Source organism: Colletotrichum gloeosporioides (genome assembly GCF_011800055.1).
Source record: "Colletotrichum gloeosporioides strain Lc1 chromosome Unknown consensus_11, whole genome shotgun sequence".
NCBI classification, from domain to species: Eukaryota; Fungi; Ascomycota; class Sordariomycetes; order Glomerellales; family Glomerellaceae; genus Colletotrichum; species Colletotrichum gloeosporioides.
In genome coordinates, this window is record NW_025544656.1 from 243,148 (window position 1) to 269,294 (window position 26,147).

The 26,147-nt window shown below is 52.5% G+C and overlaps 9 protein-coding genes across 9 annotated transcripts; 3 read left to right on the forward strand and 6 right to left on the reverse strand.

Moving 5' to 3' along the window:
• Nucleotides 1-115: 115 nt before the first annotated feature.
• On the reverse strand, nucleotides 116-3,039 carry GCG54_00013737 (Cutinase transcription factor 1 beta; the record flags this gene model as incomplete). Its single annotated transcript, XM_045413585.1, has 4 exons — nucleotides 116-1,256; nucleotides 1,309-2,057; nucleotides 2,110-2,791; nucleotides 2,846-3,039. 4 exons carry the CDS (start codon nucleotides 3,037-3,039, stop codon nucleotides 116-118), a joined length of 2,766 nt encoding a protein of 921 aa, XP_045269656.1.
• Nucleotides 3,040-3,947: 908 nt separating this feature from the next.
• Nucleotides 3,948-5,856, reverse strand: GCG54_00013738 (uncharacterized protein; the record flags this gene model as incomplete). Its single annotated transcript, XM_045413586.1, has 4 exons — nucleotides 3,948-5,098; nucleotides 5,188-5,321; nucleotides 5,381-5,684; nucleotides 5,763-5,856. The coding sequence occupies 4 exons, from the start codon at nucleotides 5,854-5,856 to the stop codon at nucleotides 3,948-3,950; spliced, it is 1,683 nt and encodes a 560-aa protein (XP_045269657.1).
• A 567-nt stretch (nucleotides 5,857-6,423) lies between these two features.
• On the forward strand, nucleotides 6,424-8,021 carry GCG54_00013739 (putative agmatinase 1; the record flags this gene model as incomplete). Its single annotated transcript, XM_045413587.1, has 9 exons — nucleotides 6,424-6,684; nucleotides 6,742-6,835; nucleotides 6,898-7,004; nucleotides 7,056-7,209; nucleotides 7,266-7,289; nucleotides 7,342-7,363; nucleotides 7,419-7,461; nucleotides 7,512-7,737; nucleotides 7,792-8,021. The coding sequence occupies 9 exons, from the start codon at nucleotides 6,424-6,426 to the stop codon at nucleotides 8,019-8,021; spliced, it is 1,161 nt and encodes a 386-aa protein (XP_045269658.1).
• Nucleotides 8,022-8,611: 590 nt separating this feature from the next.
• GCG54_00013740 (uncharacterized protein) lies at nucleotides 8,612-10,276 on the forward strand (the record flags this gene model as incomplete). The annotated part of the gene is made up of 1 exon (XM_045413588.1): nucleotides 8,612-10,276. One exon carries the CDS (start codon nucleotides 8,612-8,614, stop codon nucleotides 10,274-10,276), a length of 1,665 nt encoding a protein of 554 aa, XP_045269659.1.
• Nucleotides 10,277-10,499: 223 nt separating this feature from the next.
• GCG54_00013741 (uncharacterized protein) lies at nucleotides 10,500-11,525 on the reverse strand (the record flags this gene model as incomplete). Its single annotated transcript, XM_045413589.1, has 1 exon — nucleotides 10,500-11,525. The coding sequence occupies one exon, from the start codon at nucleotides 11,523-11,525 to the stop codon at nucleotides 10,500-10,502; it is 1,026 nt and encodes a 341-aa protein (XP_045269660.1).
• A 965-nt stretch (nucleotides 11,526-12,490) lies between these two features.
• GCG54_00013742 (Pre-mRNA-processing factor 17) lies at nucleotides 12,491-15,595 on the reverse strand (the record flags this gene model as incomplete). The annotated part of the gene is made up of 6 exons (XM_045413590.1): nucleotides 12,491-12,987; nucleotides 13,043-14,216; nucleotides 14,919-14,981; nucleotides 15,040-15,106; nucleotides 15,164-15,319; nucleotides 15,495-15,595. The coding sequence occupies 6 exons, from the start codon at nucleotides 15,593-15,595 to the stop codon at nucleotides 12,491-12,493; spliced, it is 2,058 nt and encodes a 685-aa protein (XP_045269661.1).
• Nucleotides 15,596-20,260: 4,665 nt separating this feature from the next.
• GCG54_00013743 (Methionine aminopeptidase 1) lies at nucleotides 20,261-21,649 on the reverse strand (the record flags this gene model as incomplete). The annotated part of the gene is made up of 4 exons (XM_045413591.1): nucleotides 20,261-20,382; nucleotides 20,440-20,986; nucleotides 21,048-21,449; nucleotides 21,509-21,649. The coding sequence occupies 4 exons, from the start codon at nucleotides 21,647-21,649 to the stop codon at nucleotides 20,261-20,263; spliced, it is 1,212 nt and encodes a 403-aa protein (XP_045269662.1).
• An 812-nt stretch (nucleotides 21,650-22,461) lies between these two features.
• GCG54_00013744 (Kynurenine 3-monooxygenase) lies at nucleotides 22,462-24,348 on the forward strand (the record flags this gene model as incomplete). Its single annotated transcript, XM_045413592.1, has 4 exons — nucleotides 22,462-22,573; nucleotides 22,829-23,046; nucleotides 23,096-23,515; nucleotides 23,569-24,348. 4 exons carry the CDS (start codon nucleotides 22,462-22,464, stop codon nucleotides 24,346-24,348), a joined length of 1,530 nt encoding a protein of 509 aa, XP_045269663.1.
• Nucleotides 24,349-24,645: 297 nt separating this feature from the next.
• Nucleotides 24,646-25,802, reverse strand: GCG54_00013745 (putative oxidoreductase C26F1.07; the record flags this gene model as incomplete). Its single annotated transcript, XM_045413593.1, has 3 exons — nucleotides 24,646-25,080; nucleotides 25,154-25,526; nucleotides 25,591-25,802. The coding sequence occupies 3 exons, from the start codon at nucleotides 25,800-25,802 to the stop codon at nucleotides 24,646-24,648; spliced, it is 1,020 nt and encodes a 339-aa protein (XP_045269664.1).
• Nucleotides 25,803-26,147: the final 345 nt, after the last annotated feature.

The following is a 26,147-nucleotide window of genomic DNA, read 5'->3' on the forward strand; positions in this document are numbered from 1 at the left end:
TTCTTTGGTTGGCCGCGCATCTTTACTCTCATGGTGAGACTAATGCAGAGTCTGACGTATGCAATGGTCAAGTCATTATCGTCATTCTAGTCATACCCTCTATAGACATCACGCATCACGCAGCACACTCAGCCAAGTCCCCCTCCCGCAGCGCCTCAAGCAGCACCCGCGCCGTATCCCGATCCGTCCTGTCCTCCCCGCCGTGCGTGAGCTCCCCCCACGCCGTCTCGATCCACCCGTTCGGCCCGTCGTGCCCGGGCATCCCGTCAAAGTACATCCCGTCAAAGTCGCCCTCCACGCTGACGGACTGGTCGTCCAGCGGGAACGCCGCCAGTACCTCCGCGGCCAGCCCGTCGATCCCTTCTGAGGGTGGCCGGTCCGCCATGCTCACGTCGCCACCGGCGCTGTTCCCGCGCGGAGAGGTCCCGTCCGTCGCGCTGTCTTGGCTCTGCGACGTGGGCGAGTTGCTGTCTTCGTCGGAGGGTATGACCGTCACTGTGCCCGGCTCCATGCGGAAGAGGCTGGGCCGCAGCGTGCCAGTTTCAAAGTCCATCATCGACGCTGTAGATCCAAGGCCGCCGAGAGCGCCGAGACCCGCCCTGCTCTCGTTCCGTTTCCTTTCGAGGAGCGCCTTCAGCGGGTTGAAGCCGCCCGTGAACAGGCCGCGCAGGCTGACCGGGAAGTCACCGTCCTCGGGGAGTCGCCCTTTACTCAGGGAGAGGTCCATCGTCAAGGCGAGACGGAGATACGAGCTGGGCTGCGACGCGAGAATGTCTGTCCAATCCGCGATGACGGCGCCGCCCTCGTTTGAGTTTGCAGGAGCCTCCCCAGTTGCCGAATCTATCTGCGCGAGGTTGACGATGTGCCGTATCGTCTCGCTGACCCAGTCGACGCCGTCGTATTGCGGCTGGTACGTCTTCATGGCCTCAATGAGGATGTTGAGGCGGTGCTGCTTCAGCGCGGACTGCGTGTTCGGGTCGAATGATCGCGACGAGGCGGAGAGCTTCACGTCGAGGATGTGTAGGACCAGGGGCAGGGCGGTGCATGCGACGGCGCTGATGGGTAGCCAGCGGGCTAGCCTCAGATGGATGAGTTCTTTTAAGCATTCTGTGACACCGGACGCTGCGTCTTGAAGCTCGTGTCGGTTCTCTCCGATGATGACGAGGTCTGACGTGGGTATGGCGCTGAATGAAGGGGCGGCGGCCGTGATTGCGAGGTGGAGGACTTCGTGATGGCTGAGAACCACGCGTGAAGAGCTGCGGATGTCAGCGACGATGCTTGAGAATGTGAGAAGGGCAGGCAACTTACTGATAGTACATGTACATCAGGTTCGTGTACAATATCACCGAATCATGCTGGAACTCATTCCCGGGTGACTTCATCCTCGCGACGGAGCCGCCCCCGAACATGGGGAATCTGAGCGTGGCGCCCTTGTACCACCTCCGCAGCGCCATCTTACACCCGCGGACCCGGTCCTGCTCTTCGGCGCGCATCTCCCGGCCCCAGCCGGGGCTATCGTCCAGCGGGAACACCAAGATGAGGATATCCGTCAGCACGACGCACAGCTCGACGAGCTGCTCCAGGATCTCGGCGAGGCACCGCTTCGTGCCGGGGTTGTACACCCTGCTCCGCTCGATCTCGTCCGCGAAGTCCGAGTACCCCAGGATGCCGTTGGCGTCGAAGTCGAAGTGGCTGCGGGTGATTTGGACGCCGCGGCGCATGCCGAGGCCGACGATGCGGTCGCGGATTATGCAGCACCACCACAGCCTCTTGAGCAGGTTGCGCTTCTTTGGGGGCGCGGTGCGGGTTGCGTAGTGATGTGCCTCAACGGTCTTCGCGTTCTGGATGGCGATGGTGAGCCAGGCGGTGTTTTGCTTCCGCAAAGCAGGCGATGAGGGAGGGGACCAGAAGGAGAGGAGGAGGGCCGCTTGGGAGATTGCAAGGGGCGAGGACTCGGATTCGAGGTCGTAGAGGAGCTTTGCGCGTCTGTAGAAGGCGGCGCGGGCGGCGCGTATTGTGGCAAAGCCCAGAGTCTTTATTGTTTGGCGAGACACGAACTAGAATGATGTCAGTTGAGTGTTTTGAGAGGCGTCTTTGAGTGAAACTCACATTACATGAAGCGAAGAGCATCGCTTGAAACAGAAGTAGTGACAAACGGTCGCTTGGCATACTGCTCGGGTTCATGCAGTACACGTCCCAAAAGTCTCCCTCGTTGAGCATTGGGAGGAGGGGATGTACGTGGAGAAAATACTGTTGAACAAACTCGTCGAGGATCGCGCGCGTCGGTATCCTTAGACAGCCTTGAAGTTCAAGGAAGTTGACGTCTTGAGGAGGAATGTTGTGAAGGTTGCCCAGGGTCAGGAACGGGTAGAACGAGAAGGTGACGTCGAGGTTGAGGTGCCGTTGGTCGGCGGATAGCTGTCCTCCAGGGGCGCTATTCAGAGGTAATGAACCGGTCGGGAGAGACTCAAAGCTCGCTCCTGTTGCGGTCGAGGGCTTGACGGGGTGTCCATGGCCGCCGTGTTCATGCCGGCAAGCGTTCTTGTGCGCCGTCGGGCTCTTCTGTCGGTCATTGTCCGCAGCTAATGGCGACGATTCGTCACTGTGAGAGTGGTCGTGGCCGTGATGCTGGCCATTGGGCTCAGTCAATGGTATTGTCTTGCCGTCGCTGCCTGTTGTCGCGATGGGGCCGACATCGTGAGTATGCTCTCCAGACTCGGCGCCATACGGCGGGTAGGACGCCTCTGCGTTGTCTGCATTCGCGGCGTCATCTCTCTGCTGAGCTCGCCGACTGTGGGCGGTCAGCAACAGTACAAGAAACACCAGGAGTCTTGATCCCACTTACAATCTTGAAGCTCTCCCTGTCACGACACACGTCTCGCTGTCGAGATAGCAATTCATACACGGACGGCCACGCTGTGAGACATCACATCTCACTTTGCGAGCGCGACACGACAGACACGCCTTGGGAGCGCGCTTCCGGATCTTGCTCTGTGATTTGGGTTTGGAAGACTCCGCAGCTGCTGCTTCAGTCGCCATGATGTTTCTTCGGCCGGGACACTGTATATGCTTGCGTGGTATCCGTGGAGAGAGCAGGTCTGACCGAGGTGAAGCTCGTCTATCGGCAGTGACTACGGGTCGAGAAAACACACGAGGATGTCGGGAAAAGTTCAACTTCCCAGATCAGGATGGACCGAAGACGGAGGATGGGGACGGGACACGGAAAGCAGTTTGCGGGGTGTGGGGAAGAGGGGAGACTGCATGGAATTTCTGGAGATAAAGTCTGGGGGTCTGGAGCCGTCGACGATCCTTTGACGCTACACGTCTGGGGATATCAATAGCGGTGGACTACTCGTCCTGGACAGTGGACACGGAGCTTGGGGGCGTGCAGCTCGCGGCCGGAAATTATGACCAGGGGAAGCTATTCCCCGTCCCCGTCCGTTGCGCCGGCGGCATGGTTTGTGAAATCGGATTGATCGGAACTGGACGGCTTTTATTTGCTGACTCGTATATCCATGTCCCTTGGCAAAACGCTATCCAGCATCACGAACTGGAGGCTCGATCTCGACGAAGAAGGCCGAGGCTGGAAGTGGAGGGATGGGAATTGACAGAGCAAATGAGAGTCAGGAAATCGTTTGCCGATGACACCAGCCGAGTCTCGAAGGGAGACATCCCAGAACTTCTCCACACGAGCTCGGCGCCGAAAGCCAATCACCAGCGATGTAACTCTCTCCAACTGACCATGCAGGTCGAGTCATTAGTGCCTCTCCGAACCCCGAATCTCGGAACATTTCCGCACGCAACCCACCCAAGGGGACGAAGCACCACGCCAGACGCGGAACTGACAGGTCCATTCCGTCATATTCAACTGCCTCACCTGCATTGCCGTTTTGTTTTAGGTTCGATCTGATGTATCAATGCGCTCTGATGTCGATCCAATGCCAGGATCACCATGAGATCCCTCCCTCAGAATCGGAATCCGACGATGATTCTTCGCTCTCGATCGGCTTGAACACCCAATCGCCATCTTCCTCTCTCAACAAGCACACCTTCTCGTCCCCGACGCGCTTGTCCAACCCGTTGGGCAGGTCCATGCCATCGCCGACTTTAAGGAGGATCGAGGGATCGATTCGGCAGAACAGCATTGGCAGCGAGTCGCTCTTCCACACAGATATGTCATCGCGGGCTCCCCGGATAATGGTGTGGAAGAGATAGTAGATGCTGATGACAATCAAAGCCGCCGGGAAAATGAGCCACCACCACGCGACGATAATCATCTGCCTCTCCATGACTGCCGGACAGCCGTACCGCTGCCGGTCTTTCTGCTCGTTTCGAATGCGCCCATGCAGTCTCACCTCATTCGTGAGACTGGTGCTGAACCGACCGATCCAGTCTTTGAGGTTCCCTTGAGCGTTGTAGAGACCCTCGACCCAATCCGAGGAGAAGTTGATAATGGTGTACTGACTTTCGAACGTTCCCTCAAGCAGGGGATCTATGAACCTCTGTAGTGCCGCTAATGCCTCCTTGGTGACGCTGTATCGAGATGGTTTCTCAACGTGCATTTCTTTCGGTATGTTGACAAACACGTACTCTCCAAAATGCGCGCTGTTGTCCTTCTCAAATCGTGTTGTGTTCCAGGCATCAAGATATGTCTGGTTCAAACCGCCGTCATCAACCTCGATCGTGTAAGTCTTGATGCAGAACCATAGGGCGCATTCATGTGCAAGGATCTTGGTCTTCTGCCTTGTTCTCGACACCCAAAGGAAATCAAATACGTTGATGTAGGTGCGTGAAGTTGAGTTCATGTGATGGAAGATACCGGCAGGCGAGTTCGTCACCTTGAATTTTTCCGTGTTCGGTGAATTGGCGACATCGAATGAAGTGTTGGATGGCGTCCTGTACAGGCAAGTCTGTGACTTGTCGGTGCACATGGTCTCGACACTCAGTTTGTTGCATTCGCCGCAAACCGCGAGTGTTGGAACGTATTTCCACGCACAGGTATGGTTTTCAGGTTTACAATCGGCTCCGATATCTTTGACATCGAGCGAGAGAATGCCACTATAAATGGCGGCTTTCGTGGATACGTTTAGCGCCGGCCCTGCGTTTTGTCAGGAAAAGTGAAGCGACGAGAAAACATCTACTCACGAGTATCAAGGGCCCGCTTTACCGTGAAGTCCTACAAATCACTTCTCGGGGGAGGCTTGACTAGACCTGCTGTCTCGTTTGTCCATGGTCTGGGCTCGTATTGATACAGCTGTTGAGAGGATGCCTCAAGTCCATGGACCAAGATGACAATCAAGGCACCGATGCATGCCAGGTGCCTATTTTTCAAAGTCAATCATGGGAATGATCCAAGAGTGTTGAGTGCTGCATCCATTACCTTGCCCTCAGACGCCAGATGAGGCAGATACTCCCCCAGAGGCCGCGCGAGGCCTCGTCGTATATCTTGAAGTCTTCCAACCTTGCACGCATGTCGTGGGTACGGCTTTGGCGCGCTTCAGAGACCCAAATCCAAGCGGCCTGGCTGATGCAGGATTCGACGATGCCACTCATTGCAACGCGAACACATGTAAACATGGCCACGATGATGACGTCGAAGTCGACACCTAAGGGCAGCACTGGTACCAAATCATCATCGAATCTTTTGAAAATGATTCCCAAGGCAATCGCCCCGATGATGCAGACTGCGACGAGGAGGTATTCATCGATCCACTATTTCGAGATGGATCTCCAGTTGCTCTTTGGGAGAGGTCTTGGAGGACCTTCATTTGCATCGTCGTCGTCAACAGCGCCGTCGTGGTCAATCTGCGTCAGGCGGATGTTTTCGTTGCGTATTCCACCAAATCGGAGATTCATGGTGCGGCAGGTGAGGAAGAAGAGAGTTGTTTCCCGATTCGGAGCTGAAAGAGCAGAAAGAAAGATGATTGCTAAAAATGCAGTTCGTAGAGGACAATAGGTAGGTCAAGCGATTGCTGCCATCATCTTAGGTGGGTGATGCGATGTTGATGGCTTGGAGATGGCAGCGCAGAAGGATTGTTGTCTGGATGAAGTTGCGACGACGCCCTAGGCATCGAGCAGTGGGCAAACATCGTGCGCTCGACTTTTCGCGAAAGGAAACCTCGTCTCCCTCATTGCCCGGCAACTGCCTGACGAAGTGTCGTTCTTTCCTTTATGGGAAGAGGTTGGTGCAGATTGAATATGCAAGACGATTAGGAACGAGGCAGGGACGGACGGATGAAGGAACCTCCGTAGGTAATGTTCGGCTCGCTGTTTCTCCCCGATAGGCACCATTCGACTTCATAGCGCTGGGCGCGCTACCGTTGTTTGTCCTGAGAGATTTTACAGTTTTTTTCTCTACCAATTGGCGACAGAGGGAGTTTGAATTGACAATCATCTAGTCGCAGAGCTTGCTTGCTATCAACGATGCATGTCCTCTTCGTTGCTCTTTTTGGCCTTCAAGGCACAGCTGCGTGGCAGCTCCCCCACCGAGTCCTGGCCAATTCCCCTCACGGCCAGATGCCGTTGACCTTTCAAACCAATGACGACGACATCGACATCTTCGGAGCCGATACCATCGCCGGACTGAAGACCTTTGCCAATCTTCCGTTCGTGGATTGCTTCTCTGGCGGGGACGCCGAAGGTCAATTATATGACATTGCCATCTTCGGCGCCCCTCACGATACAGTCTGTCCACTCCGAATCCAACATCAATCAGCGGATCTGACTTAATGCACGCAACAGACAACTACTGGCCGCCCCGGAGCTCGATTTGGCCCACCGGCCATTCGTATGGGCAGCCAGAGAAAAGGGCCCGGGCAGTGGGACATTTTCACCGGTCGGCTCCCCCCCCACTCAAGCGGCCGCACAAGTCGGCAGTCTAGCTGACCGTCCTCATAGGTCGTGACCCCTTGCAAAGTTGGGCCAGAGTGGTTGACTGTGGTGATGCACGTCTTACATGGTTGGATAATACCGTTTCCCTGAAGCGACTTGACAAGGCACACAAGGTGACAGGGCTTTAGCTCCAAATCCAGGAACAAGATGCTAATGAGGACAAGGGCATCTCCGGCCGACCAGCAGCAAATTCGGCCGTGTCTGTCACACCAAGAATTCTCGCGTTGGGCGGCGACCATACGACAACATTGTCAGCTCTTCGATCAACGTATGAGAAATGGGGACCTGTCTCTGTCATTCACTTTGATAGTCATATTGGTTCGTCTCAACGACCACTGACCACCGCGGCATCAGTTGCTGACATTGCACTTCAGATACGTGGGACCCTTCCGTTCTTGGTAAGTGCGTCTCACCGAAATTTGTGTTAATGCTTATGCTTGAGCCTGTCAGGTGGAAGCATATCGGATTATGCGTGAGTTGACAAGTCCCTCTTCGTGAACTTGTCACGGTGACTGACTTGCTGCCAGGGGCCTCAACCACGGTACCTTCTTACACATTGCCCACGAAGAAGTAACCAAATTTGGAGCAAAAACAAATCAGATCACAACTGACTCCGCTAGCAAGTCATCTTGAACACTTCAATCCATGCCGGAATTCGAGCCCCTCTTATCAGACGAAAGGGTGATCTGAGAAACGATGTTCGATGCGGCTTTGAGATAGTAACGGCGCGGGACCTCGACAAGCTCGGCGCGCACGGCGTTATTTCCAAGATCAAGGAGCGTGTCGGTGATTCCAAGGTTTACATCAGTGTCGACATTGATGTCCTTGATCCGGCTTACGCCCCAGGTATTTCCAGCTGGCCCATTTCTACTTCGCGATCTGTATGCTAACGCATATCAGCCACCGGGACGGCTGAACCTGGAGGCTGGTCAACCCGGGAGCTTCTCACAATTCTCGAGGGTCTAGAAGGCCTTTCGGTTGTTGGCGCCGATGTGGTCGAGGTGGCACCTGTTTACGACAACGCCGGCGAAACAACAGTACTGGCCGCGGCCGAGGTCGCCTATTCCCTCATCGACCTCATGGTCACCACTCCTGTCAAGTCAAAGGCCGATGCGGAAACCAGCCAATGAAGACTAGCCATATCCATGAAAGACCATACCGCAGACCTATGATATGTAAAGGGAAGATCAGGGTCCATTAAGAGTGAAAGACAATGAGGTGCCTGCTTGTCGAGGCGACATGTACAGGCGCCTTTGTCCAACGGCCCATATGGCCTTGAGGTTTTGTTGCCTGGAGTATGCAAAAGATACATCAGAAGACAATGAAACCATTTCTCTTACACCGCGACTGTTCAAGGATCAAAGTTCGCTACTTTGACCTTACCTCACAGCCATCTTCATCTAGTCAAAGGCAAATCGAGATGCTCGTGCAGTTGGCGGGCGACTCTCCGCTAACAAAGCCCATTGTATTTCACCAAAGCATTGTACTTTCACTTGGTTTGCAGGTTTCGACAACCATATATCACGGGTGCCAGCCGGCTCAATCGACCATCTTAACTAAGCCCACAACTCGCAGTCGCGATCACACAAGAATATTTCCAAATCTAACTTCCATCCAACACAGCGTCGAATCCGATTCAGCAGCCAAATTGCCCAGCATTGAGTCCGTTTTGAATCATTTTCAAACGGGTTTGAGCTCCAATACCTCGAACGCATCCGACATGGACACCTCCCCCGACACCCCCCAAGATGTCGCCATGTCCTTTGACCTCGACTCCCACCTCAACGTCAACGGCCCCATGCCTCAGTACGTTCGTAGCTCGCCTTCTTCCACGCCCACTCATTCCTATGACACCAGAAGCCTCCCAGACTACAAAGAGCCTGGATACGACTATGTTGCGGGTTTCGGCTTTCGTCGGACCCCATCCCCAGGCTCAGGCCACGACCATCTCGTCCCTTCGCCTACACAGCGCCGTACATGGGAGGTCAACACCGATATGCGCATGCAAATTCTCTCTGAGCGACAGGATCGCATCGAAAGCCGCCAGTCTGGCTCTGAAGCCATGCAGGAATCGCTGGACGACCGTATGGACATGGTCTCGGAGCGCCAGGACGTCGATTCCATGCGCATCAGCAGCATCCGCAAAGACCTCGAAGAAATCCAGGATGCGCTACGTAACGGGTTTCGCGGGACCTGGACGAGCGACCATCCCGCATTCTGCCGACCGAAACGCGGTGGTCGTCCTACAGGGCTGGCAAAGAAAGCATGCGCTCATCTCCCGCCGAGCGCGAAGGGAAGCTGCAACAAGTACAAGCATTCGCGGGATGACAAAAATGAAGATGAGGGCGACGCGGTTCCGTGTCCTAAGCGCCGCAAGCCGTCGCCTTCAGCTGGAACCAGACCTGTCGTCCCCCCTCCTGGCGATCATTTCAGCGATAGCGACACGGAGATGATGGAAAGTGAAGATATCAGCGTCATCGAGTGTGCAACGGTTTATGCTATGGCAAAGTCCGCTAGGCCTGCTACAAAGGGTGAAGCGAAGGGCAAAAAGGCGGCCCCCAAGGCTCCAGCTCCAGCTCCCGCGCCTGCTCCTGCCCAAAACAACCCACAACCTCCCCGGCACACTCATCCTCGTTACGGACTTAGGAACCTCAACCAAATGCAGAAGGATAGGGAGAGGAGAGAGGCAGCGAAGCGGGCTGCGGACGCGGCGCGACGACAAGAGGCGCACGATAAGAGAGTAGCCGCGAAGAGGAAGAGAGAGGCGGCGGCGAGGACGAAGAGAGCGGCAAACAGGGCTGCGAGGAGGGAGAATGGTGGATCTCAGCTGGCTCCTCCTCCACAGCAAGATCAGCAGCAGAATCAGGGACAAAATCAGGAACAAGATCAGGAACAGCAAGACGACGGCCAACAGCAAGTTGATGGTCAGCAGGATGACGAACAGCAAGATGACGGCCTGCAAAACCAGCAGCAGCAAGACTCGGATCAAGAAAATGAGAAGGACAATGAGCAACCGGATGAGCGACAGGATGAGCAGCCGGACGAAATGAATCAGCAAGACAACCAGGCGGAGCAAGGTGGAGAGGTACAGGAACAGCAAGATGAAGAACCACAACAAGGAGGGGATTCGAACACGAGCGACGATTCACGGGCCGGCAAGAAAGGGGGTCAGAGGGAACAGACCGATCTCCAGCAAGACAAAGTCGAGGAAGAGAAAGATGAGGGGTTACAACAAGAGGAGGCTCAGAACACAAGTAACAAAAGCGATGATTCAGTCGATGAACAAGTAGAGGACGACGCTGGAGGGGGAACAATCATCCTTCATCAAAACGTCAGGGAGGACGAAGAGTGGAGGATGACTACAAGGGCTACCATACCAAGCTGACATATAAGCAGAGCAGAGCCAGGGCGGTGGAGGGAATAAAATATCAAACGTGCAAGGTCAGTAGGAAGCTGCCGGGATAAACAATCAAGGATACGCAAGGGGTGGTGGAAAAGATTTGAGTTGTATTTTCTCGTGCCTTGGGCCCCTTAAGGTAATGGCAAGAGTCTTTCTCACTTTGTTTAGCCCGACACTCAAGGTTGATCTTGCTTTAGATATTGAACCATTAGTCTATGTCCCTCACATCAATAGCAGGACCCCTTTCAGTCCCCCACAACCACCCAAACAAACCAGCCCATATCCCTTCCCTCCACATGAACCCAGACCCATCTCCAGAAGGCTCATATTTCGGAGCAGGCAAACAAAAGAGACCTCTCGCGTGCCCCGTTCCCCTCGCATATGCCATCCCAAATACAACCCTCGAATGGCCCTTCCCAGAGATGAACGTCATCTCCAGCAATCTCGCCCTCTGCACCACCAAGACATCATAAAGATACCTCGGCGTCAGCGGCTCAACCAGCGGCCGCGACCTCCATCGAAGCTCCCCCTTCTGCTCATCCCACTTCCTTCTCCTCCCGGCCCCCTTCGCAACCGGCGCCCTCAGAGCCCTCTCATTCTGCCAAACCCTCTTCTGCGCCCTCCGCTCCGGCGTGCGTATCCTCTGCTCCTCCCACCGCGCCCCTTCGAAATCCCAGTAACTCCCGCCCCCCTCGATCTCCCTCTCATCCCACCCTTCAACCTCGCTCGTCTGCCACCCAGAAGGCCGCCGCCTCTCATTCATCCGCGGCCGGCGGGGCTGCATCCTCCTCCTCGTCTGGCCCGCAACCTCCAGAAGCGGCGCGCGTTCGCGCTGCGACCGCTCATGCGCCGCGGTGTACGTCGTGGCGCACGTGCTCGACGTGTAAGTCGACATCCACGACGGCGAGGCGGTGTACATGGCCGCGTACACCGGGGCCGCTGCCCCGTTTCTCGGCGTAGGAGTCTCGTCTTTCAGTGGCGGGAGGAGCGCCTCGGGAACGGCAGCGGGAGCGTCGGAGGTGATCGCGCGGGGAGGGAAGCAAGCCTTCTCCAGCGACGACTTCCTCGCTCCAGAGCTCGAAATTTGCTGGCGCCGTTTGCATCGTTTGCACAGCTGCTTCCTGTCCTTGCACCGCGCACACGGGACCTCCAGAGATGGCGCGCACTCGTTGTCCTCGTCGCTGCTGGATTCTGAGTCGTCCGCGGGGAAGACGTCGAAGTACATTGAGTCCATCTCCGCGTGCCAGTGCTATACGGAGGAATCGTGACAACCCGGAAGAAAAGGGGAGGGACAAGACCGTCGGAGGTCGAAGATATGACGGCCTTCCGGGATGGCAGGTGAGGAAAAGATCAGACGAACATGTGATTGACCTATTTCTTTCGCGAGTGAGGTGACAAGAGGTATGATACGAAGGTGAGAAAAAGAAGGTCGAGGTAGATTTAATGCGCGGGACAGCAGCTTGAGACATGCATTTGGGGTAGCTAAGCCAAGAATGGTCCGTCGATGACTGCACCACCTGATTTGCGGGAAGGAGGCGCCGGATTACTTCAGCCATCTGCGCCGGCGCGCTCCGTGTGCCTGAGAAAGTAGCCTGGACTGACTAAATCTCAAGCTGTTCTATTTTTGCAGTAGTCCAGTGGAAGCCAATTTGCTAGAATTTGACATTGTTCTAGCTCGAGGCGGCGTTTTGAGATTTAAAGCGGGAAGGAGTCGGTGGAAGTACGGACATCTTCAACATCATCTTAGAACACCACAAGGAAGGAACGAACTTCCCATCACGAGCCTCACCAAAAAACGGCAGCAATACCTCTTTTTAGAAGATAGATAGCTTCTATATAAAAAAAGAAATCAGACCATAATAACAAAAGATAACGCGACGGTCATCCGTTAGGCCCTCCTCGCTTATTTCGAACTGAGCGCCCCTACCCTCAACAAAGTAACCAGAAACTCATCGGGCGGTATTGGTTTTAAGTTGTTACAGATGCTTTACCAACTAGACCATTCGGCCCATCTCTTAGTTGTGACTGGTTGAGAGTGCTTGCACCAAAGTCATACAAGTAGCATACTGCGCGCAACACACACGCGCGAGTCCAAATTTTTGCATTCCCCTTTTCTCCCAACGCCAAGCAATGCCTACAAAACAATACAAGAAAGCCCGCGTGCTTCTCTGAACGTAGCCCCTGAGAGCCTCCCCCCTCTTAGTCCCAGTACCGGATATCCCCCTCCGCGCCGGCCGAGACAAACTTGCTCGTCTCCTGCGGATGCCACGCGACGCACGTGACGGCCTGGTCGCCGGCCTTCAGCTTGTGGTACATCTTGCACGTCTTCCAGTCCCAGAAGCAGACGTAGCCCTGCGTGTCGCCGCTCGCCAGGAACTGCCCGTCGGGCGACACGTCCACGTCGATGGCCGTGCCCGCGTTGTTGTGCCCGCGGTACGACTTCTTGCGGTTCTGCCGGAACTTGTCGTTGGCCCCGTACACGACGATCTGGTTGTCCGACGACTGGAACGCGACGTACTTGCCGCTCGGGTGTGGCGCCGCCCGCGTCATCGGGTACATGTACGGCTCCGCGATGTACTTGATCGGCACGGGGATGTTGTAGTCCCACGCGCGCAGCGACTTGTCGTCTGATGTCGTCATGAAGCGGCGACCCTCGTCGACGAAGGTGATTGTGTTGATTGCGGCCAGATGGTGGTCTGTATACATATTAGCATATACCGGGAGCAAGACAAAAACAAAAGAGAAACATACCGTATTCTTGCACAATCTCGTTGCCGGCGCGGGTATCCCACTGGATAATCTTCTTATCCGACATGCCCGCCACAAACTCATGCGCATGCTCCGCAGACGGGTTGAAGCGCACGACGTGCGGCGTCTTGCCCGTCGAGAACTTGCCCAGACAGCTGCCCGTCTCCGTGTCCCACAGCTTGATCTGCCGGTCGAAGCTCGCCGACAGGAACCGCGTGCCGTCGTTGTTGAATGTCGCATCCGCCACCGCCTTCGAGTGGCCCGAGTACGTCCGCAGCAGCTCGCGCTCGTGGTAGACGTCCCAGATCTTGACCGTCGAGTCCGCCGAGGCCGAGAGCAGCAGGTGGCCCGACCCCGGGAAGAAGCGCAGCGCCGTGACGGCCTTGCCGTGGTCGCGCCAGGTGTGGATCTGCTTCTTGGGGATGTAGTTCGTGATGCTGCCGATCTCCTTGCGCAGGTCGACGTCCAGGTCCTGCGGGACGTGCATGTACGTCCGGCCCTGGTAGTCCCGCTCCGCGGCGCCGTGGAAAGTCGTCGTCTCCTCGCCCATCTCCTCGACCTCCATCCTCCTAGTCAGGGCGGCCTCGGGTGCGCGCACGACGGTGCCGCTCTCCACCACATCGTCGTCGTCCGTGACTTCTTCGTATTCCTCGTCGCTCGCAAGCTCCTCCCCCTCGCGGACGACCTCATACTCCTCGCGACGGTACCGCGCCCAGGGCCCGACATATGCGCCGTCGCCCTCCGCAATCGATGCGTCGCCCTTCTTCTCGCGCCCGGAGCGTATCCTCGCCGCCTCCTCTTTGACCGCCTCGCCCGTCTGGTACTCGCGCTCCGGTCCTCCTTTCCGCTCGATCGCGCGGTGCTTGCTGCGGAAGGTATGTTCTGACAGGAAAGTCTCTTCCGCCGTCCCCGTGAGAACGTTTTTGCGCTTCAGGGTGGTGTTTGTCTCGTCTTTGAATGGGTTCGCGGGCCCCAGCTTCGGGCGGGCAAGGTCCTCGCCGGTGTAGGGGACGACGGCGTGGTCGGGCTCTGCTTCCTGACGCACAATCAGGGCGTCCTGAGGAGCCATGTTTGGCGTGTACTCTCCAAAGCCCGACATCTTGGTTATGGTCGTCTGTTCGCGGAAGATTTGGGGGTTGAAAGGCGGTTGCGTCGCGGTTGGAGGATTTGGTCGCGACTGTCAAGGTCCTGGTCGCATCTGCAAAAGTTGGTGTCACGTGACTCTGATGTCAGGCCTGAGCTTTCGCTGCGATGCAAGCTCCTGGGTGCAGAAAAGCTTGGACAGCTGCAGCCAGCGAGCACAGGACACTTACGAATCGAACCCTGGAAAGGCTGCTGGCAAGCTTTATCTGATGATGATGAGAGCAGCAGCAGAGGGGCAAGAGGCACAATAAAACATCTGTCATTACTCAATTATCGCAACCCGCCGCTCCCAGGACCAGCCGGCCTGGCAGCAACATAAAGTAAACAGCTAGGTATTTGTCTTTCGCATCATAAACCTCCACAACCGTTTCCTCCACCCCTTTGTCACATTGCTTTCCCGTTCATCATCATCAGAATCCCAAACGGAGGCGATCATAAACCAAACCTCTGCCCGTAAACTCCGGGAGACCAAGGCGCGGGCACCCGCGCCGCATTCTCCGCCCCAGACCACCACCACCGCATCCTGGTATCATGACCCCATGTCTAGCAGTTGCCTGCTTTATGCCTTCATAATGAGCCACCTCGTAGCGTCCGGCTGCGGGGAGGCGCAGTGTCTGCGTTTCGGTGTGCTCACTTTCGTCCACACGGCATGGTAATGTATGTACTGGAATCCGTCCCGTTGTCGTTCGCAGTAAGCGATTCATCTCTAGTGAGCCTCGTCGCGGATGAGGGCGACGATCATGCTGTAGAGGTAGAAGAAGAACATGACGAGGTGGAAGCCGAGCTTCACGAAGGACTCCTGCAATGGCGTTAGATATGGGCATGCATCGACCTCTGCTAGGGTGGTGCTTGGTTACCTTCTTGTGGACGTTCAGCTTGCGGAAGATCTCGGTAGCATCCAGCAAGTGGGTGTTGTCGACAATCCTAGGCCAAAGTCAGCTTGCGTCCTTTCTCCGCAGTGGTCTCTAGCATGTGACGTACTTCTTGATGTTGTAGGCAAGCAGCGGCAGGTTCAGGATCAGCGGCACCCAGTAGCCGTTAATCAGGAACAAGAACGTCAGGAATCCGTGGACAGCGGCTTCGGGGATGATGTAGGTGTTGAGGCGGTTGCAGAGGTCAATGGGGTTGATGTAGTCGCTGTAGGAGGTGAGGGTTAGCTGTCAATTGTCCCATCTTTGAAGGTATCAAGAGCACGAGCGCGCTCTTGCAGCCGTCTGCAGCAGCTGTAGCTTGTCTAAGCTCGCAGAGCAGCGGCCAGCGGCGATGCACGGTGGGCGCGCGCCGACTCAAGGGCAGGAGGAGATCAACGTACCATTCCAGATCGCTGTACATGATGGTGAAGAAGACTTGGAGGAACAGGTTGACGGCATTTATGAGGACGGCGAGGAGGTATAACCACGCTTCGCCAGACATGTTGACGGCTTTGGCAGCGAGCTGCGCTTGATCGATATGGAGATGATGAGGTGTTTAGTTGGCAGAGATACAGACAGCACTGATCGGGCGTGCTGTTGTTGGAGACAGGAGGGGAAGCTCTCGTCTCTTTTTTTCTGCGCTCAAAAGGGTTGGTTTGGAGCTGTGTGCGATGCGGGCGGGTGGAATGCTTCGACGTCACTGGGGTGATGTACGAGGGAAGCTCTGCGCCGAGGCAACCGTTGCAGTCAGGAATTGCAGTCGGGGGGATGCTGCGGAAGCTGCAGAAAAGTGCGAGGGAGATGGATAGACAGAGCCAGACGACACGTGTGGGTATCCAAGGGGTCGATGGCGAAGTCGAGTCGTGGTAGGATCTTGTTGGCTTTTTGGTGGGAGAAGGCAAGAAGTAGAGACGGGGACGGAGACGGAGGAGACTCTGCTGCAGTACGGATACTCGAGCAGGCAAGTTGAGGCAAGGCGAGGCGAGGCGAAGCCAGGTGAGGTAAGAGAGGCAAGGTTACCCGGGGGTCCAAGCGGCGCGGGCTAACGCTAGACCCCCTACTCACGTAGGGGGCGAAAAAACAGGGTTTCCACGCAAAAAAGGGGGTTTCTACCCACATCACTAAAAGTGGCATTTTTCAGTATTAGCCCACTAAATTAATAACTTTTCGTAATATAATTTTCAGCCTTAACTATATTATATAGTAATAAAAGTAGTATTATTATATTACTCTTAAGTAAGGCTATCTAGCTATATATATAATATCTATATATCTTATATAAGTATTAATAAGCTATAGAAGATAACTATATTATTACTTTCTATATTATTAATAATATATTTCTATTTCTTTATTACTTATATTAATAGAGGCGTTATTAGAAAGTTACCCTCTATAATACTATTAATATAGAAATATACTAAACCCTCTTATAGAGTAAAGTAAGGTGCCTAATATGCTACTATTAGTGCTAGTATAGTTAGTAAAGCTAGCACTAATAATAGTAGTAACTTAAGCTTATTAGTATTAATAATATTATTATTAACTCTAAAATTACTAACTAAATTAACACTTAAAGTAGTATTATCACTATCCTCCTTAATAGGGTTATTAATATTATTATAAATATCTAAGTTACTATTATTAATATAATACCTTCTTATAACTAATATCTCTCTAATATTAAGGTAGCTAAGAGGCCTTATATAATATTTAATAGTATCTAAAGTCTCTTTTAGTAGTAGTATAAAGTTAAGATTAATCTACTACTTAAGCTTAAGTAGCTTATACTATTATAAGTCTTTTATATTAAATAATATATAGTTATTAATCTTATTAATATAAGTAAGCTACTATTTAAAATTTAGTTATTTTATATACTTATTAATTAGTTAGTACTTTATAGCTATATACTCTACTTATACTTCCTTCTCCTACCTCTTAACCTCCTTTTTTAATATAGTATATTACTACTTAATCTCCTTCTTAATAACCTTAATAACTTATATCTCTTATTACTATATAATCTCTATAAATATTACACTTATTATAAATAAGTATTATAGTTTAATACCTCACTAAGTCTACTACTTATATTACTATAACTCTATCTAAGTATTTTAGTTAATAATATACTCCTAACCTCTCTTATAGTATAGATTACTTTCTAAGATTATAGACTTTATTACTTTATAACCCCTCTAAGTAGGGGAGCTCTATTTAGTATTATAATATTACTTAATAGTATTAGCTTATAGTATAGCTCTCTTAAACCTATTATTATCTAATAAGTAATAGAAGAGGTAACTAAATATATTAACTTAGGCTAACTATATATATTTAATTAATTAAGAGAGGACTATATTATCTTTAATTAACTAAATACTTAACTTTTTAAACCTTACTATAATATTTAGGCGTATAAATGCAGTATCTATTATCTAGTAAAAGCTATTAATAAAGTCTTTATATATAAATATAAAGGCACTACTTTATATAGCCTCTTATAGCACTATCTAATAAGCCTTCTTAAATAGCTAGAAAACCTCTATATCTATAAACTAAAATAAATATATAGTATAAGAGGGAAAAAACCTAATAATAATATTAAAGTTAATATAATATTTTATAAACTTTAAGCTAATATACCTAGAGAAGCTATCTAGAAGGAGTAACTAATATAACCTTATACTAGCTTCTTCTTAAAGTATATCTCTATATAACTTAGCATAAGTACTTAGTATTACGCTATATATCCTAAGCTAATTAGAGTAGCCTCTATATATATTAACACTAAACTATAACTCTATAATATACCTAAGTTACTAAAATTTCACTAACTTCTTAAATAAGTATATATTAAAATACTTAATATAATCTATTATAATCTCTTAATTAGAGAAAGTAGTTAGAAACTATATAAAGTAAACACCCTTATTAATATTATAATTAGCTTAAATAGTAATTAGCTATATCTTAAAAATAAAATAAGCTAGGATAATATCTCTAATAATATTACTACTACTAACTAAAGTATATAACTCTCTATTAGCTAGATTAATAACTTTATATAATTTATTCTATTTTTATTATCCTTAAAGTAAAATAATATATATATAGCTATTAAGGTAGCTAATATAGTAGCTAAACTTATTAATATTCTAGATCTTAGAAAGTTTAAGTTTATAATCTTAAGCTATAGCTTTATATTAATTAAAAAAGTTTTATATTAATACTAAGTTAAACTTAGTACCTTTTTAGTAAACCTTAATAGGTTTAATCCTTAATCCCTTCTAAAACTCTAAATAATTAGCTTTCTAGAACTTTATAAAATACTCTAAAATAAAGCTTAAACCTTAGTTAGCTTAAAAGGTATTAGCTATCTTTTTAATAATAAGTAAAGTAGTTAGAAAGCTAGTAATATTAAGCTATATAACGAACGCTACTAAGGCTAAGTTTTTAACCTCTATTAATAACTTTAGCTAGCTACCCTCTTTAAGTAGTATAGAGATATTATAATTAGTTTAAAGAGCTTTTAGATACTTCCTCACTACTATATAAAATACCTTATAACCCCTAGTAATAGCCTAAATTAATAGTACTATAAATAGAGACTTATTAAAGTAACTAGGGTAGAAGGCTTAATATTATATAGTATATAATACCTATATAGCTTATTTAGTAAGCATTAAGTTAGTATCACTTTAGTAAAGTATTCTAGTAACTAGGATTAAAAGAAGTAATTAAAAAAAGCATAATTTTAAGTTATAGTATAGTCTTAAAAAAGATATTTTTTAATAGTAAAATAAGAAAAACGCAACTTTTACGTAACTAGCTAGAAACCCCCTTTTTTGCGTAGAAACCCCATTTTTTCGCCCCCTATGTGAGTAGGGGGAGTTTTACGCTTAACATGGCTAACTAACGCCCCCAGGTAGGTAGGAAGCGAGCCGAACTAGGTCGAGGACACCACACAAGCAAAGCTACTGAGGTAAGGTAGTGTGCCGTTGACTGAGGTTGGGCCGTGGAAAATCGGGAGGGTGGGTGTGGTGCGCGCGGGCAAAGGCTACGGGGCTAGGTTTTCCCTTCTGATGATGAAAGAGGCTCCAGTGTCGATGCCTTGCTCCAGCACACCACCACAACCACCACCAGGGCAGCGTGAGATACCCTTCAACTGAATGGAACCTCCAAGCAGCGGGCAGGCCCAGATTGGGCTCCCTGCCTGGCCAGCAGCGGCCAACACCCGACCAACAGCCAGTCAGCGCCCCGGGATGGCGCCCCGCCAGCCTGCACCTCACAGGTGCACCAATACCTTAGTCCAGATGCACCAGGCAATACAGGGGATACGTACCGCTAGAAAATCCTCCGGCAGCGGTTTTCTGATTTCTCTCCGACCGGCGACCCCAGCGAATCCCATCGATGCGTGGCCGCGAATTCCAGACCCGCCAGTTGAGCCACACTGAGCAGTTGACGGCACAAGCGTGAGGGGAAACACAGAAAAATCCCAGAAAAATCCCCAGGGGTCCCCATCGCAGCGAACAGGACCCCTCCTTCGTCCCAGCTGCCAGGTGCCGCTCCCGCCCCTCATCCAGCTGTTGGCAGTCCATCAATGGCTGTGCCTGGTGGGGAGAGTGGCATTTCGCATCATCGTCAAACGTCCATTCTGTGCCCGCCGGGTGGCTGGGAGCGGAGGCTGGGGGTTCGACGGGCTCTCTGCCGGTCTTGGCCCGGTTGGCCACCTACGACGCGTGCTATTGTATTACGAGTCCGAGTCGCAGCCTGGACCGGAAGCTTGAACAGCAGAAGCACATGTCCAGGTCCCTAACTTGGGATGTCCCTGGCATAAATGCCCCTCGACTGACAGCTGTCTTTTCCGTCCACCACATGGGACAGGGGACCGCCCCAGACGTCACGCTTGGATCCGATCTCACGTGCCCGTGCTTTCAGTATCAATTCTTTCGCTTTTCAAGTCACGATTCTCCAAGGTATCATGCCCAACGCTAGCAACCTCGTCCGCTTTGCCGGCTCAACACCTTGCATGAGCTCGATACCTAGGTGTTGCCAGTCGTCACCACGTAAATACTGCACCAAACCATGTATCTCCCTGTTTTCACCCTGATCACAACGCCTCCTGCTGCTTGTTTATGCATATGTGTATGCTAATGCTTGTTTATGCGGTCGTTCCGTTGGCATCGCCGTTGGCGCCGGGCATCGGGATCTTTCCACCAGGGGAGTCGGCTTTCCTGGCAGTGAGGACCTCCACGCCATCCTCAGTGACAAGGAGCGTGTGCTCTATAACATCATTAGCAATCTATCCATGCCTGCTATCTTTCACCAGATATTACTCACCAAATTGCGCAGTCCTCTTGCCGTCAATCGTTGTGCTGGTCCAGTTGTCGGGCCAAGTGATGTCCCGGTACTTACCAAGAGCAATCATAGGCTCAATGGTGAAAGTCATGCCGGGCTTGCACTCGCCAACCTGCTTGTTCTTGGCGTAGTGAGGGACGTTGGGAGGGCAGTGGAACAGCTTGTTGATGCCGTGGCCGCAGTACGTGCGGATGACACTGCAGTTCCTCTCCTTGGCGATCTTCTCGATGATGTTGCCAAAGTCGCGGATCAGGGTGCCGGGCTTGACCGCAGCGATGGCGGCGTCCAGACAGTCGCGAGCAGCCTCCACCACCCTGACGGAGTCGGGGTCGGCCTTTGCCCGCTCGCCAACGTAGTACGTCTCGTTGAGATCGCCGTGGTAGCCCTCGTGGTACAGCGTAACGTCAATGTTCAGGATATCACCGTCGAGCAGGACGCGCTGGTCGGGAATGCCGTGGCAGATGACCTCGTTGAGAGAGGTGCATACCGACTTGGGGAAGTGGTTGTAGTTGAGGGGAGAGGGGTAGGACTGTTCGGCACCTAATCAGCTCTTCTGCCTACGCGCGCTGATTTCAGCGCATAGCACTCACGTTTCGCTCTATGCAAGCCTTGTGGACAATCTCGTCAATGGCGTCCGTGGTGATGCCGGGCTTGATGGCAGCGGCAGCAATATCCAGCACCTCTCTTGCCAGGCGGCAGACCTTGCGCATGCCTTCAATTCCCTTTGCATCCAAGATATCAACCTTGTTCCTGTTCAGGATGGACCTGGGGTACTTGGGCTGGCCATCTTGCCACCAGTCGGGGTGGGGGATTGACTTGGGAACCTCGCGGCGGGCAGAAAGAGGGTAGACGGGTCGGAGGGGTCCGCTGAAGGGGTAAGTCGGGAAAGGGTTGAAGACACCTGTCTCTGGATCTGGTTTAGAGACGACCTTTGGCGGGAGGACGTGGTGGAGTATACTTGTCTCGGTCTTGTGCATGGCCTTGTGGTTGCCCTGCGCGCAGTTAGCAGCCGTCGCGGTGGTCGTCGCGGGCATGATTCTGCAGTGCTAACCCAGTTCTTCTTGAAGCAGTCCTGCGAGCAGAAGTAGCTGTCCTTGATTCCCAGCTTCAAGCATGTCGGACACTGGAGGGAGCCAGCATCGTTGGGGCAGTCGACTCCCAAGCACTTCTTCTTCGCGGGGGGTTCCGTCATGGTGGGCGGTCGTCGGTCGTGTGTCGCAAGTGGCAGTGGTGATCACGAGGTGAGGTCGGTGTTTGAACAAACTTGGAAACAGACAATGGAAGCCGACGCAAAAAGGACCCTGAGAACAGCAGGGCTCGGATGGAGAATGCGGCGCGGCAGCTAGCAGTACAGCATATAACACGGTACGACTGAAAAGTGACCTGACGAAGAATTATTTCTAGTGGAGGCCAAGAGTCCGAGGCTGTGATAGGTACGTTGCCGCAGCTCGGGCGCTTCCACACGCACCGTCCCAGGTTGGTTCCCCGCCACCAACAGCGACAATTTTTGGTGGGCTGGCGGGCGGGCGCTTGCTCCAACGGTCTGAGGTGTCTTATCGACTGGCTATTATCTTATCCGATAAACTGTTATCGATAGGCGATACCAACTTCAGGTGGCCAGCGTTTGCGGCTAAAGGCCGAAGCTAATGGCACCGCGGAGCTTCCCTTGTCGGGGCTTCCGGGAAATAGCCGACGTCTCCGAGACGGTAACGGGCAGCACCTGGACCTGGACCTGAAGCTGGACTCTTGGTGGAAAAAAGCTTTCAAATGCAGGTGAAAGAAAGGTGCGCTCTGCGGCGTTGCGGCAAGTCATTGACGCTCTCTCCCTCTGTCCCTCTGTCCCCGGCCGCCCACTCTGCTTCTCCCCCCGGCCGACTCGACCCGCCAATGTGCGAAATCATCATGCGACTCTCTTCACGCCACCGGCCGTGAACTATTTTCCTTTTTCCAGCTTTCCATCCCGTTGGAATTGGAGAATCTTCTGGCTTCGGCGCCCAACTAGCAATGGCCGGCAAACAGAAAGTTGTAGTTGTGGGCGCTGGCCCAGTTGGCTCGCTGGCTGCGCTTTATGCCGCGCAACGCGGTCACGATGTCGAGATTTACGAGTTGCGTCCTGGTAAGTCTCTCTCTCTTGGTCTCGGTCGCGTGTTGCTATTCCCGTTCAGCCCTCTTTCGGCTCGGCCGCCGTTGCAGAGTCGCGGGGGATCCTCCAAGCCCCACCATCTGCGCCGAGACGGTGATGTGGATGAGATTGATAAGATTGCTTGCTTTTGGACTTTGCATATCTCTGAAATGGGGCCGCATCGATCCATTGACGATAAGCCTGGTCACTCGTAAATTCAATTGAGTGCCACTGACGTTCGTAATGTAGACCTGCGAGATCCCACAACCACGTTGTTGAACTTCACCCGCTCCATCAATTTGGCACTTTCGGAGCGCGGCATCAACGCCATGCGCAATGCTGGCCAGCCAAAGTTACTGGAACATGTCTTTGGCGCCACCATTCCCATGCGCGGTCGCATGATTCATGGCAGAACCCCGAAAGGTGAACTGTACGAGGCCTCTCAGGACTACGATGTTCACGGAAGGGTAAGTCATTTGGTTTCTAGAGTCCTCGATCCAGATGCTGACTGCTTAGGCAATCTACGCCGTGGATCGCGCCGGCTTGAACAAGCGCATGCTCGACATTCTCGAGGAGATGCCCAACGTCAAGTTCTTTTTCAGTCACAAGCTTACTGGCGCCGACTTCAAGAAGTGCAAGGCCTGGTTCGAAGTTATGACCTCCGAGTCGGCCACTGGTCGCGCGCGGGAGATTGAGATTGACTTCGATTTCATGATTGGCGCCGACGGAGCTCACTCCGCCGTCAGATACCACATGATGAAGTTTGCTCACATGGACTATAAGCAAGAGTACATCGACACCCTCTGGTGCGAGTTCCAGATCAAGCCGGCGGAGCCTCCGTCCAAGGACAGTGTCGGCCCTCATTTCAGAATCTCGCCCAACCATCTGCACATCTGGCCCGGCAAGGACTTCATGTTTATCGCCATTCCTAGCGATGTAAGTTGCTGAAGCTGGACAAATCGCCAGCTCACACTGACTGACAATTATAGGATGGATCCTTCACCTGCACGCTATTCCTACCAAACGAGCAGACCGCAGCTCTGGAAAGCAACCCCGACAGCCTGCCAGCCTTCTTTGACAAGCACTTCCCCGGCGTCACAAACCTGATCCCCGCCGACGATTTGATCGACTCATTCAAGAGGAATCCCCATCTGCCTCTGATCAGCATCAAGTGCAGCCCCCACCACTTCCAATCATCGGCTGTCCTGGTCGGCGATGCCGCTCACGCTATGGTTCCCTTCTACGGCCAAGGCATGAACGCAGGCCTCGAAGATGTCCGCGTTATCTTCTCTATCCTCGACAAGCACAGGGTTCTGGATGAGAACAACAACCCGTCGGGAGAAGGAAGCGACGCTTCAACTGCAGCGTACCACACAACGGTGGCTTTTGCTGAGTACACGGCCAACCGAGTCCCGGACGCCCACTCTATCAACGATCTCGCTCTGCAGAACTACGTCGAGATGCGGGCCTCGGTTCTGTCTCCTCGCTACCGCCTCCGCAAGTGGTTGGAAGAAACCATGTCTGTGTACCTGCCAGGCCTTGGGTGGCAGACCAAATACTCCCGCGTCAGCTTCGGAAACGAACGGTACTCCGAGGTTGTGGCGAAGAGCGACCATCAGGGACACGTCTTGATGAAGTCGTTTGAGGCTCTTGTCTGCAGCCCCTTCGTAGTGGGAGCTGTATACCTGTGGTGGAAGCGGCCACAGTGTGTCATGGGTGTTGTTCAAGGGGTGCTGAAAAGTTTGTTGCGGGCGACAGAAAAAGCATGATATCGACGACGATTTTGACATTAAAATACCATCTTCTGCACGTTAGACTCAAGAATTACACCACTCGGGCGCAGCCTCATCTCGTCCCATGCCTCAAGACCCATCCTATCATGACCTTCGTGTTATATGGTATATTTCAATGCGAACTTTAAGAGACTACGGAAAGAGCCAAGCGCTTCCAGATGGCCACCACTCGGTACGTTTGCTTACTACATCATCACTATACGGAGGAAATGAGGCGGCAATACGATTAGTCAAATCGAGTTCAGGAACCCAGATCTATGCTCAACTGTTTTCTTACACCCCATCTAGTCCCTTGTACAACGGCCAGCGATACTCTTCAGAGGGAACGTTAAACCTAGCCTTCAAGTCCATCGTCGCAATCTTATCCATGTCCTCGGCGTCGAGCGCAAAGTCCGACTTGAGGTTCTCCTTGATCTGCCACTCAATCACGCTCTTGGGAATGACGGACCTGCCGCTGTTGACGCCCCACGCGAGAGCCACCTGCACCGGCGTCTTGCCGTGCTTCTTCGCCACCTCCGCGAGGACGGGATGTTCGATGAGGCGATGCATGTGCGATTCCTTCTTGCTCCACGACACCTCCCGGTAGAACGAGTTCTCATTTCCCAGCGGGCTGAAATGGATCATGTGGATGCCGTTCGCACGCTGCCAGTCTACGAACTCGCGTTGCTGGAGGTAGGGATGGAGTTCCATCTGATGAACCGCGGGCGCCTATTTTGACGAGAACAGTGTGTCAGCTCCAGCCTCCATCAACTTCTCATCCGTCGGTCATCGAGAGACTTACCACAGACCCCTTGTCAAGGAGCGTCTGCACCTCGTCCTTGCTAAAGTTGGACACCCCGATCGCCCTGGTCTTGCCCGTCTTCAGCAGCGCCTCCATCGCCTTCCAGGTATCGAGAAACGTCGTCTTGCCCATTATCATCTTGCCTGACGCGTCCTTCGGGAAGCGGTCCTCCCCGCGCGCAAATGTGCAGGGGTAGTGCATCAGAAACAGGTCCACGTACGGCGTGTCGAGGTCCTTGAGGGAGGCATCGAGCGCGGGCTCCACGTCGTCCGGGTGGTACGAGTTGCACCACAGCTTGGTAGTAAGGAAGACGTCTTTGCGGGGAACGCCGCTGGCCTTGATGCCCTTTCCTACCTGCACCTCCGTGTCGTACCTGGCTCACGTCAGTTTGGTGCGTCGACAGCAGGTAGGCCGGTTGATGCTGGAGATTGCCTTACACTCTGGCGGTATCGATATGGCGATAGCTACACTGCAACGCCGTCTTTACGGCGCCCTCCTGGGCGTCTGCATCTTGGAAGGTCCCGAAGCCGATGGCGGGTATCTTTGCGCCGGTGTTGAGCGTGTGAGTGGTGAGACTTCTCAGTTGCTGCCTTGGGGCCAGGCTGCGCCGCCTCAGGACTTGAGCCGAACCGGATCTGAAGAAACTCATCCTTATGGTGAGTTTTGAGGGGAATGGCGGGTATTATATGGTCCAATCTAGCAACTCTGGTACGAGAGAGGAAGAATACAATAATCGTGTCAGACGCTGGCTTTATATCGTATTTCTCATTCACAAGAAAGTGCTACATTGCGTGAAGACAGCAAGACCCTTCCTCCCACCGGCTTCTGGTCCAGGAACCTCCATCTGCTACCCCAAATCTCACCTACGCAGAACCTCAAGATGATCAGCAGGTCTCTCCGGATGAACAGACGCGGTGCGACATCCATGTTGCGCCAAACCTACGGCTCACCTCTCCAACTTCGCCAATGATGTTTCAGCCGGATATCTCGCGCT